Raw genomic sequence first — 12,707 nt, 5'->3', positions numbered from 1 at the left:
GTTTCCATACCCGGTTTCCCACACTTATTACGCTTAACTCTTTTCTATATATACTACAATCCAGTGATACTGGCCTCCTTGCTTTTCTCACACACATTCAACACAACTCCAGGCATTTTCACTATCTGCCCCTCATCTTTGGGATTCTTTGCTCTTCATCTCCTATCTCATCAATTTATTGCCTTCCCTCAAGCCTCACCTAAAATTCTGCCTTGTGAAAGAAGCCTTTGCAGGTCTTCCCTCTGTGTTTATCTCCAGGTATACTTCCTTTCATGCTACAATATTTCTTATTTTGAGAGCAAGAAGAAAACTTTGAACTAAAATTTGGTTAAAAGGGTTTGTTATTTGTGTTTTAAGCAGAAGATGATAGTCACATGCCTAGGTATCACTAGGGTCTCGTATGTGTCATTGAAAAATAATTTATCTGAGAGAGAGAGAGAGAATGTGTGTGTGTGTGTGTCCATGTCCATGGCTGTCCATCCCTCTTTCCCATCCTCCAGGCTGCCTCCAGAAATGCCTTAGTTGTCTTCAATTGACTCCAAATGGCCTCTTTTCCCCCTGCTCTCTGAAATGCAAACTTTTACATCTTAGCCCAGTTATTTGATCTAAAGTAGGTAAGATGTGAATAAATCAGGTTCTGAACCCTTCAACATTAGTGGGTTTTGTCTTTTTTTTTTTCAAGATGAACTTGCCAACTGAAATGAATGTATGGGGAGATATTTTTGAGCAGGGAAATGTTCTTGAAAACTCTTACCTACTCATGGACACTGCCACAACACTCACATAACCAGAAATTTAGGGCAGCATTCAACATCCCACTTGTGTAAGTGTGACGATAAAAAGTATTCCACCTACATTAAGAGAAATTGAGGCAGATCTCTGAGCACTTTGTTAAAGAATCCATAGTCCCCTCTAATGAAGTGGATCTCAGATCTTTTCCATGATCTGATATGCTACCTCTTTCCAGGGCCCTGTTTTTTTAGGGTTAGATACATAAACATTCAAGAACAGCTATACCAGATACAGAATAATTTCAGTGGTTGATACATGACACATAGCCTAAAATAAGCAAAACAATATATCAACAGTAACGAGTTGGACAAAGCAAGGAATATATCCACTAAGCCGGTGGTCATACAACGGGTACCTGCTCATGTTAGACGAGAGAATGGTCCAGAGACACAAAAATAACTGGGCGGGGGGGACTTTCCATGTAGTTGACTTACCTCCACAACACTTGTCTTGGTTCCCACAACAAGGAAAAACAAGGGTGGAGAGGGGTGGCTGGGTGGCGCAATGAATAGAGCACTGGCCCTGGAGTCAGAAGGTCCTGAGTTCAAATCCAGCCTCAGACACTTAACACTTACTAGCAGTGTGACCTTGGGCAAGTCACTTACCCCCAATTGCCCTGCCTTCCCCCCTCAATAAAGAAAAGCAACCGCCCTCCCCCCCCAAAAAAAAACAAAAAACAAGGGTGGAGGACCTCCACCCAGCTTCCCATGATCACGCAAGTGCTTTTATCATCTGCAGCACACAGCTCTGGGGCTAAATATACAGAACTTATAATCTTATCAGATTGATACTCATTGGAAGAGAGTAGGGGTCTTCAATGCATCAGCTTCCTCACAAAGTTGTTTATTTCTTTTTTAATACTTAAATGATTTTCAAAGGTCAGAAATTTCTTCAACAACATTTTCCAAGACTGCCTAAGATTTTCATGTGGTTGTTGGTGTTTTCAGGCTATAAAATTCTTTAAAATTTATTTGGAAAAAAAAACCCCAAAACTTTGCTTAAGTTTTCCCTGTGTGTTATTATCTAGCTGTTCCTCTTTTGCATTTCTATCTTCCCCAAGTTAACAGCCTAAGAGTCAGGGTTAACTCTTGAAAAGCTGAAATAGAGTGAACTGGTCCCTGATGTCAGATTGTTTTTTACAGTCTTGTGGAGTATAGTGACTATTGATACAAATGAGTATTTAGGGATAGGGGGCAAGAAAGCAGAAGGAATCAGTGGATTGGACTAGAGTTAATAAGAAAATTATTCTCCAAGGAATTGAGTTTAAAAGTCAGTAAATATCAAGAATTTGCCTATTATATTCTTAAAATCAGAAATCTCATAATATTCAGTAGTTCTTCCAAAATATTACTATACTGAGGGTTTATTTTCTGTGTTTTTGTTAAGTACATTGAAGTTGAAAGCATGATGTAGTAATCACTTGGTTTCTTTTTTATAGGAACGCATTGACTCCACAGTCCAAGATGATATAATGGAGTTAGAAATGGATGAACTAAATCAGCATGAGTGTATGACAACTATGACAGCCCTGATTAAGCACATGCAGAGAAACCGTATCACACCTCACATAGAAGAGGTATTATTCCATTCCCGCATCCTTTTCATTCATTTTGTTTGTTGGGTCTATGTTGAAAATTAAGTTCTGGATAAATAAATTAAGTACCTTATTTCAAAGTTAATTATGTATAATATAAACAGATAATTTCAGTCTTTTTTCTTTATCCTTGTAATTTTGGGTGTGCGTGGGAATCGTGTAGCTAGAAGTGGAAGGGACATCAGAAGGCCTCTAATCCAGTCCTCATTGTGAAGATGAAGAAAATGAGGCCCCATGAGGTTAAGTGACCTGCCTAGGGTATTACAAGTAGGATGAACTGAACCCAGTTCCTCTGATTCCAGAGCTAATGAGTGCTCTTTGTACCATGTGTACGTATACACACAGATGCATATTTAAATTTTGTTTCAGGGTTCAGAGCCAGCAAAACTTCCTCCGTGGATGAGCTTTCTTCATGGAAAACTGGAAAATCCATCAACACCACTAAACATTCGTCTTTTCTTAGCTAAACTCATAATAAATACTGAAGAAGTAAGTAATGTTATATACAATTATTTTATTTTATTTTTATTTTTCATTTCATTATTTAGTACCAAATTTAAATACACTAAGAATTTCTCTTATATAATCAAAACAGAAAAAAAAAGGATTGTATATTTTCAAAGCTATCTGCCACTCTTTTCTTACTTTTCCACCTTTTTTTCTTATGTTGGTAACCCCATTACTTGCTCTTCTTCCTCCAACCTCCTCCTCCAAAGAATTGTTTAGAATAGAAAAGTAGTCATAATACTCAATGAATTTTTCCTGGAAAATAGTACCTTTTTATCTCTGAATCAGTGGAAGAATTTAGTATACTAGGAATTCTTCTCACAGGTCTAGACCCCAAAAAATGACCATTATGTATCAATTTAATGCTTGCATTTTCAGTATTCTAAGCAATGTGATGTTTAGAATACACACAGAGTGCTTAGTTTGCAGTAAATACTTGGTGAGTTTCATTAATATAAGATCTTTAATGATAATTATTGCTAACAGTTATATAGCACTTCCAGGCTTGCAAAACCAAAGCATTTTACTATCCTCTTAAAAGTAGTTACCTAGGGAAATTACCTAAAGATATTGTAATTTCTAGAACCCTTTATAAGAATGTTCTTTTGGAATTTTTCTCAGGTTCCATGGCACTTTTTTTTTCCTTGGAAGTGGCAACAGTTCATCCTTTGGGTTAGAGTTTAAATTTTCAAAACATCCAGAATTCACTCAGAACTACAAACTAGGTCTGCATGTAATTCAAGTGGAAGAAGGGTTCCTGTAGGTTACTTTATTTTAATCTCTGTAGAAGTTACCCCAGCAATAATATTTCTTAAAAAAAGTAAATCATTACCATTGACCTGTGGTTTTAAGATAGATTAAATAAAGAATCTTTGCAGCTTTGAATTTATATTGAATTGACTACATTTATGGATTTCAGATTTGAATATAAAAAGTTAACTGTTTGAACTGGTGTTCAAAATTCAATATTGCCTTTTAAAAATAACCCTTTACTTTTTGGTTTTCAATTTTTCTTTTAGGTTTTCCGGCCATATGCAAAACACTGGCTTAATCCTTTGCTACAGCTAGTTGTTTCTGAAAATAATGGAGGAGAAGGGATTCACTACATGGTGGTAGAAATAGTAGTAGTTGTTCTTTCATGGACAAGCATCGCTACACCCAAAGTAATGATTTTATATAGGATTGAATTCTATGTTTTTGCAAATATATAATAGCATGTAATTTAGCAATTCCGTCAAATACACTAACATTGTTAGCATTTTGCAAAATGGGTAAATAATTTAAAAGTGAATAATTTAGCTTGAAGGAGTTTCATAGTTTTAAATTTAATTCTTTTGGCACCAAAATCATTTTTGTTAGCTTTTAAATGTTTGAAGTTTGCAAAGCATTTTGCAGCTACAGTGATGCGTTATTTATTTAGTATCATTGGAGATAGATGTTCCTCAAAATTGAATTTTTCAGATAAGTAAAGCATACTCCTTTCAGAATGAAAAAAATTTAAACATTTTCAAAATATTTCTTAAAAAATATTTATGCTTCTCTGTCTTTGTAGTGTATGAGCACAATTTAATGTTTTTTGATGACTAATGGGTAATTTTTACTTCATTATTTTAAAGATTCCTGAATTTGAAGAAGATACATTTGTGAATTGACTTTTACATTTTTATTAAAATATTTTAGCAGTTTTTTAAAGAATTTAAGATTACATATGACAATATAATTTACATATTTTTCAGGGTGTTCCTAAAGATGAACTGCTAGCAAATAGATTACTTCAGTTCTTAATGAAACATGTCTTTCACCCAAAAAGAGCTGTGTTTAGGCACAACCTTGAAATCATAAAAACTGTTGTCGAATGCTGGAAGGATTGTCTATCTATACCATACAGGTATGATGTTAGCAGATGGCTTTCTTTCTTTTCTTTTTTTAAGGTAGAATTGTTTATTTCTTTTTTTTTTCAAATGCTTTAACTTCTGATTTACATCCTTCATTTCCACCAGATTTTGAGTTACAAATTTTCTCCCCATTTTTCCCCTACCCACCACCCCAAAATAGGAGTCCCACAGGATATCCCCTCCTCCAATCTTCTCTCTCCCATATTTTCTCCCATACCCCTTTCGATTTTTCCAGTGGTTCTCTATGCCCCAGTGCCTGTATATCTTATTTCCCAATTACATGTAAAATAGTATTAATAATAATAATTATATATGTATATATTTCAATATTTTATTTTAAAACTTTGAATTCCATATTCATTCCCTTCCTCCCTTGTCACCCTTCCTTACAGGGAAGATAAGCAGTTCAGTATAGGTTGTACATGTGTGGATACTGCAAAACAATAACATAGTAGATATATTTTAAAAGACTGACTATATTTTCCTCCCACCTATCCCACCACCCACTTGTTCTAGTCTGTACTTTGATCCCGTCCCTTTTCAAAAGTGGGTGCTTCCAACTTCCCTCCCTCTCCCCCCCTTGCCCTCCCTTTCATCATCCCCCCCCTCATCCTCTTCCCCCCTACTCTCCTGGAGGTGAGATACCCTATTTAGTGTGTATTTCATTCCCTCCTCAAGCCAAATTCAATGGGGATAAGGTTGACGCATTCCCTTTTGCCTTCCTATTCTCCATTGTAACCAGTTTCCCTTGCCTCTTCTATATGTAGTTTACCCCATTCTGTCTCTCCCCATCTCCTCTCATTATATTCCTCTCTCACCTCTTAATTTCCCCTTTTAATTACCATCCCTTCCTGTTAAATTGGTCCTGTGCCCTCTATCTATATATACCTGTAAACATATATACACACATTCACATATGTATTCATATGCCCATATACCCTCATATATAGACATATATATATTTTTTTCTATTCCCTTCAACTACTGAGAAAAGTTTCATAAGTTACAATGATTGTTTTTCCATGTAGCAATGTTAATAGTTCAACTTTGATAAGTTCCTTATGATTTCTTTTCCCTGTTTACCTTCTCATACTTCGCTTGCTTCTTGTATCTGAATGTCAAATATTCTATTCAACTCTGGTTTTTTCAATAAGAACGCTTGCAAGTTCTCTATTCCACCGAATGACCATATTTTCCCCTGAAATATGATACTCAGTTTTTCTGGGTAGGTGACTCTTAGTTTTAATCCCAGCTCCTTTGACCTCCAGAATATCATATTCCAAGCCCTTCTATCCCTCAGTGTAGAAGCTGCCAGATCCTGGGTTATCCTGATTGTGTTTCCACAATATTCAAATTGTTTCTTCCTGGCTGCTTGTAATGTTCTCTCCTTGATCTGGGAATTCCGGAACCTGGCAATAATATTCCTAGGAGTTTTCTTTTTGGGATCTTTTTCAGGAGGTGATCGGTAGATTCTTTCAAGCTCTATTTTGCCCTCTGGTTCTAAAACATCAGGGCAGTTTTCTTTGAGAACTTCCTGGAGGATGATTCCTAGGTTCTTACTTTGATCATGGCTTTCAGGTAGTCCAGTAATTTTTAAATTATCTCTCTTGGATCTATTTTCCAGGTCAGTGGTTTTTCCCATGAGATATTTCACATCGCCTTCTATTATTTCATTTGTTTGGATCTGTTTAACAGCATCTTGATTTCTCATAAAGTCATTAGCTTCCATTTGCTCCAATCTAATTCTGAAGCAACAATTTTCCTCAGTGAGCTTTTGAGATTCTTTTTCCATCTGGCAAATTCGACTTAAAAATTTTAAGGCATTCTTCTCCTCATTGCCTTTTTGAGCCTCTTGCCATTTGAGTTAGTCTGTTTTTTAAGGTGTTATTTTCCTCAGTCAGGCTGTTGACTCTCATTTCTTAATTTTCTTGCATCGTTCTCATTTCTCTTCCCAATTTTTCCTCCGCTTCCCTTGTCTGCTCCTTTAGGTCCTCTATAGCCTGTAACCAGCTCGTATATTCCTTTGAAGTTTTTGGTGCAGGAGTTCTGACGTCATTGTCTTCCTCCTGTTCCATGCTTTGCTCCTTGTGTCCCCAAAATAGGAGTCTAATGTTGGAATCTTCTGTCTGCTTTGTTTCCTTTGCCTGGTCATGTCATCCCTCAGTCACTTGACCCCTGGACTTTTTGCCACAGTAGGACTCTGCCACCAGACAGGGGAGCTTTCATCCCAAATGCTGGGGTTTTCTCAGCTGCCAGAGGTATTATATGGGTGCCCTCTCTAAGGTCTCCACACACTCTGGCAAGCTGGACACACACCCCAGGACCTCCACCCTAGACTGCAATCCAGATCCAAGCAGGTTAAAGCAAGAGTGATTACCCCTCAGACTGATGCTTGGTCCCCCTACACTCTGCAGGCCAGGAGCTGAAGCTGCCATGTGGCACTGGCTGGCTCAGCAGCTTCTCTCCCTGGGGGCAAAAGGCATGCACTCCCACTTACTGGGTCCCAAAGTCCAGACTGCACTGACCTCTCACTTTGTCCTCTGCATCTATGTGTTGATAAATCTGGAAACTGCCACAGCTGCTGCTGATATGGAGTCCCTCTGGCCGGCGGCTGGTCAGGCCTGCCCTGGGGCATAAACCTTGTCGTGGAGCTGGGCTTGGCTCCCAGATTGCTTTTATTCCATATTATTTGGTTTTCCTTATATAAACTCCACGAGATTAGGTAAATATTATGTCTTTTTGTGTGTTCAGAGATTTAGATACCCATGGATTTAGTTTGATTTTGTTGATAGTACATTATTTTAGCTATGATTTGGACTTTATTAATATTATTAAGTTAATCAATTGAGAAAATTAGAATAAGATTCATTACTTTTATATTCCATCCATTTTTATTCCACTCAGTATATTTTACTATTTGATACTCTTAGAATAATTTTAAAAGTATGTGATTTTAATAGTGGAACAGTTCTAAAAACACCTTAATTTTAATAATGAAAATAAAAGGCTTTATTTTTATTATTATTTATGTATTATTATATTATTGCAATTTATTTGTTTAGTTTGAGGGTAGAGGTAGAGAAAAGGGAAGAGAGGACATATTCAAATGTATCAATACCAGAACAGTAGATTAAACTGAATGCAAATAAGTGAAAAGTCAGCCAGACTGAATGGAGGATAGAGGCAATAGATAGCTTAGTTGATGGAGCACTGGACCTGGAGTCAGGAAGATCTGAGTTCAGATGTGGCCTCAGACGTTTACTAGTGATGTGACCCTGCCCATGGCACTTAATCTCTGTTTGCCTCAATCCACTGGAGAAGGAAATGGCAAACAGCTCTGATGGGTTGCAGTTCCATTGTCCTTGCTAAGAAAATCCCATGGACAATATGGTCCACGGGGTCATAAAGAGTCAGACACAACTGAACAACAAAACAAAAACAATATGTACTAGAAGGATGTGAAAGAAAAACAATAGAATCCTAGAGTTTCATAGGGAAAGTTTTCATAGGCTTGTGAATTTTTTGGTTTATGTTTTCAAAGGTATTTTTATCATTGTTTATTTACAACTTAATGGACCGTTTATTTGTAGTTTTCTTTTTTTTGTTCTTGTGTTTCAGGATAATATTTGAAAAGTTTTCCAATAGAGACCCCAACTCAAAAGACAATTCAGTAGGAATTCAGTTATTAGGAATCATAATGGCAAATAACTTACCTCCCTATGATTCAAAAAGTGGAATTGAAAGTACAAGGTGAGAATCACATCTTTTTGCATTAATATTTTTATCTATTAAAATATAGTTAAGCCAGGTTAAGCAAAATGGAATAAAGCTCTTCATTTAAAATTTCAAGGCCACAAACTGGAATCTAGCTCAATAAAAAAATATGCTTTTTAATGATTTAAGAAGGACATTTAGTGTGAGGGATCATATTGTAAGAATATAAGAAATATTTCAGGGAATTTTATTTTGTAGAAAATAGTTGGTTCATAATAGATTTATACCTGAGAGAAATGGGAAATTCTTGATTCCAAATAAAATTTGTTGTTATTGCCTCTTCTGTCTCTTTTCTTTGTAGAATAGAACACATATATTTTCATCAGATCCTAGATTTAGTTCTCATTTTATAGATGAGAAAAACTGAGGATCAAAGATCAAAAATAACATACTCCATGTCATTGAGTTTGATTACAATAAAAATTCTTATTGCTTCACTGTCCTGACATGCTAAAATTTCAGTTTTAAATGTACACAATATACTCACTTCATAATACATATAGAAAATGTTATGACAGAATATGAAATAGTGTCCTTTACACTTTGATTTTTATAGCTTATGCTAATAATTATGAGAGGTTATAGAGCCAGGTTTATATGATTAGTCATCGATGATATTCAGTCACACATATGATCTATTAGCGAGTTCCAAATCAGTACTGAGTCAGAAAAAATATATAAAGATAAGAACGTACAGAATGGAGTAAAAGTACAAAAGGGGTAGCTGGGTGGTGCAGTGAATAGAGCACTGGTCCTGAAATCAGGAAGACCTGAATTCAAATCCTGTCTCAGACACTGGACACTTTACTAGCTGTGTGACCTTGGGCAAGTCACTTAACCCCAATTTTCTTGCCTTCCCCCCTCCAAAAAAAAAGTAAGATAGCAGTTCAAGCCTGTGACGTGGAGAAAAATAAAGACGTAAACCAGACTCCATTGCTTCCTACCAGTTATACTTCATTTTATATGTGTAGTTTGGATCATAGCAAAGTTATTGAATGATTTTCTACAAATTTGCTTCCTCTATTTGTAATTTGTAGATACTTTCAAGCTTTGGTCAACAATATGTCTTTTGTAAAGTATAAAGAAGTGTATGCAGCTGCAGCAGAAGTGTTGGGATTAATTCTTCAATATATTGCTAAGAAAGAAAATGTAAGTAAGCTTTTCTGTAAATTACTTTTTCTTATGATAATTTATAATTCTCTCAAAATATCGAATGCCTGCTATATAGAAAATCTTTTTGTAGGCCCTAAGAAATAGTCCCCTTTTTTTTTTCAAGGAACTTCTGATGTATTAGTATAGAATGTGAAAATTCAAAGGAAAAGACCAGTGCCATGAGTGCTTAAAGAAAGGAGGGAGCGTGGCTAGGTGGCACAGTGAAAAGAGCACTGGCCCTGGAGTCAGGAGGACCTGAGTTCAAATCCGGCCTCAGACACTTAACATTTACTAGCCAAGTGTCCTTGGGCAAGTCACTTAACCCCAATTGCCCTGCCTTCCCCTCTCCAAAAAAAATTTTTTTTTAATTAAAAAAAAAGAAAGGAGCAATCCCTTTTACCTGCATGTATTAGAGAAGGAAAACTCCATAAAGACCATGGCATTTGAAAGAAAGGGAGCTTTTCAACTGGCAGAAATCTGAAGGTAGAATATTTTAGATTTAGGAGACAGAAAAAAGGCACAGGAGCAAAACAAATGGAACATATTTAAGGAATGAGCAGTGGTAGAGTTTAGATAGAATATAGGGCATATGAAGGGAGAAGTTAGGCAGGCTAGAGATGTATTTTTTAAATGGCCTCGAATGCCAAGCCAAAGAGCTTGTGGCAAGCTATTATGTGTATTTAGATAAGGCTTAAGTAAAAAGGATATCATTTTACCCTCAAAAGTTTAGGGAAATATTCTATGGCTAAATAACTAATGAACACCAAAAGGCATTTTAAAATGGTTTGCTACAGATTGAACTGTACCAGATGATCTTTGTTGAGAACTAAGTAGGCTTAGTTGGTGTTCACTGGCATTTTGAATTAGGTCACTGAGAAGGTGCTGATTTTGGAGAAAGCTGTGCTCAGCTTTTAACAGACGAAAGGACTGTCATTAAGTAGTGACAGGTCAAATTCTAGTGCTAGGGAAAGGAAGGAAGATGGATGGCTCAAGTTGGCATGTAATATGTAAAGTTCCCTCTTTCCAAAAATCTCTCCCCTCATATTTTACCAGTCAGAAATTTTATTAACAAGTTCCTTTTTAAAAAATGAAATGTGTTTTGAGAGGGTTTAGTTGAATTTGTGCTTTAATGAAGAGATGACCAATCTTTATATAAGATCAGGCAATTGTAGAGAGCAAAGGATTCTTAGTGTCTTATCATGCTAAAATTTCAGGTTTAAATGTGCATAATATGCTTATTTTCTAACATATATAGAAAATGTTATAACAAAATCTGAAATCATATTCTTTACACCTTAAATTTTGTAACAGTAAAATACTTAAATTTTCTTTTAAGATTTGATTGTCCAAAGAAAGAGATTGACAAAGTGAGTTTCATCATATGCCCAAAGCTAACAAAAAACATTATTTCATGGAATATTTAGTCTTCACATATTGCAGCACTAAAAATAATTATTTAGAAAAAGACTGTCATGAAAATAAATGTAGTTTATGCACCAACATTTGTTGCTGTAAATTAACTGGTAAGGAAATTTTATGAAGAACTTGTTAAGTCTTTCCAAGTAACGTCAATATACATATTGACATTTGGTGACTTGCTTGCAAAAAAGATGAGGATGAGTTCCAGAAAGAAGGAATGAGATATTGCCATTGCTCTAGATCAATAATTTTATAGCTAAAATAGGTGGGAAAAGAGCTCCAATTTAATAAAAACTGCTAATATATGTTTATTCAGAATCCATTTTCAAAGAGGCACTTGAGCAATTTTGGACTGAAAGTGAAGTGTGGTATAACTATAAAGGTCTAAATACTTTTGTGAATAATGTAAAATTATGTCTTACTTGTGTGGAACAATTTGATTTTATAAGGGGGCAAAGGAAGATCTTTTTCTTATTGAGAATTGAAGAAATATGAATATAAGAAAACAGTGGGCCAGCTTGGATTATGGCTAAAATGGGTAAGACAAACAAAAAAAGAAATTTTATACACACACCTATAAATATTTAGAGGCTGAGATATCATTTTTAAAGGACTGCAGATTTCATGGGGGAAGTCTGGGGTGAAAGGTGAGCCACTAAGAAGAGTCAGGAGGATCCTCGTTTAAGCCCTACAAATAGATAGTTAAGAACTTGACGGAAGACTGACATATCAACCAGAGAAGAACTAAGGATGCAACACTGGAGTAGAGAAGAGGCTCTTATCCATGCTTTAGCAATGGGAAGTAATCAGCTGCCAGGAGGCTTCAGCTGAGTATTCCTGACTGGGGGGAGAGAAAACTGACTTCACTGGCCAAGAGCTTCTGTCACCAGCTGGTGCTCTCTGGAACTGAAGAGAAGGGAAGCTTTTAAGAAATTCCTCTTGCTGTTTGCTGTCACCTCTAAATTGAGAAGGAAAAGCAGAAGGGGCTTTACAGCATCTGTATTTAGGCTTTTTTGTCTGGCTTAAAGAGTCAACCTGAGAGTTATGTTGATGGGAGCCACACTAGCATCTGCATGAGTGAAAAATTTGGCTGGGTCTGGTCTGTACAATCTAGAGATGGCCAGTTAGATGAGTTTTGAAGTTCTTTAGCTTAAAGAGAACTGTTATTCACAGAACATCTTTTAAGTAGATTTAAGTGAAGAAGGGCTGTGCAAAGTCACTAGCTTCACTTTCTCCTCCAGTGCTATGAGTTTTCAGTCATGTTGTCAAATGCTTTCAATGAGGATGAGCACACCCTCAAGGTCATCCACTGCGCTGATGGTAAATTCTTCAACTTGAAAAGGCTACAAGCAGGGGTGGCTAGGTGGTGCGGTGAGTAAAAAAGAGTCGGGAGGACCCGAGTTCGGTTCCGGCCTTAGACACTTAACACCCACACAGAAATACTAGCCGCGTAACCTTGGGCAAGTTACTTAACCCCAATTGCCCTCCAAAAGGCAAAAAAAAGAAAAGAAAAGGCTATAAGCCAAGACCAAAGTAGAGTGAGTGTTGGTGCATGATTTTTCTGTTTGCAGATT

At 36.3% G+C, this 12,707-nt stretch overlaps 1 protein-coding gene across 2 annotated transcripts in view; it reads left to right on the top strand.

The window, feature by feature from the left end:
• Positions 1–12,707, top strand: part of PRKDC (protein kinase, DNA-activated, catalytic subunit) — a 183,383-nt gene that overhangs the window by 95,054 nt on the left and 75,622 nt on the right. For both annotated transcript variants that reach the window (XM_069099902.1, XM_069099901.1), the window contains exons 47-52: positions 2,231–2,368; positions 2,756–2,875; positions 3,913–4,056; positions 4,630–4,781; positions 8,407–8,538; positions 9,600–9,711. In XM_069099902.1, the coding sequence (XP_068956003.1) occupies positions 2,231–2,368; positions 2,756–2,875; positions 3,913–4,056; positions 4,630–4,781; positions 8,407–8,538; positions 9,600–9,711 (798 nt within the window). The remainder of the gene's footprint in view (positions 1–2,230; positions 2,369–2,755; positions 2,876–3,912; positions 4,057–4,629; positions 4,782–8,406; positions 8,539–9,599; positions 9,712–12,707) is intronic.

Source organism: Petaurus breviceps, unplaced genomic scaffold, assembly GCF_028583685.1.
Source record: "Petaurus breviceps papuanus isolate PSGF00001 unplaced genomic scaffold, PetGlider_PUasm1.0 38, whole genome shotgun sequence".
NCBI classification, from domain to species: Eukaryota; Metazoa; Chordata; class Mammalia; order Diprotodontia; family Petauridae; genus Petaurus; species Petaurus breviceps.
The sequence above is the reverse complement of the archived record's forward strand: the minus strand, read 5'-3'. Positions and strand labels throughout refer to the sequence as shown.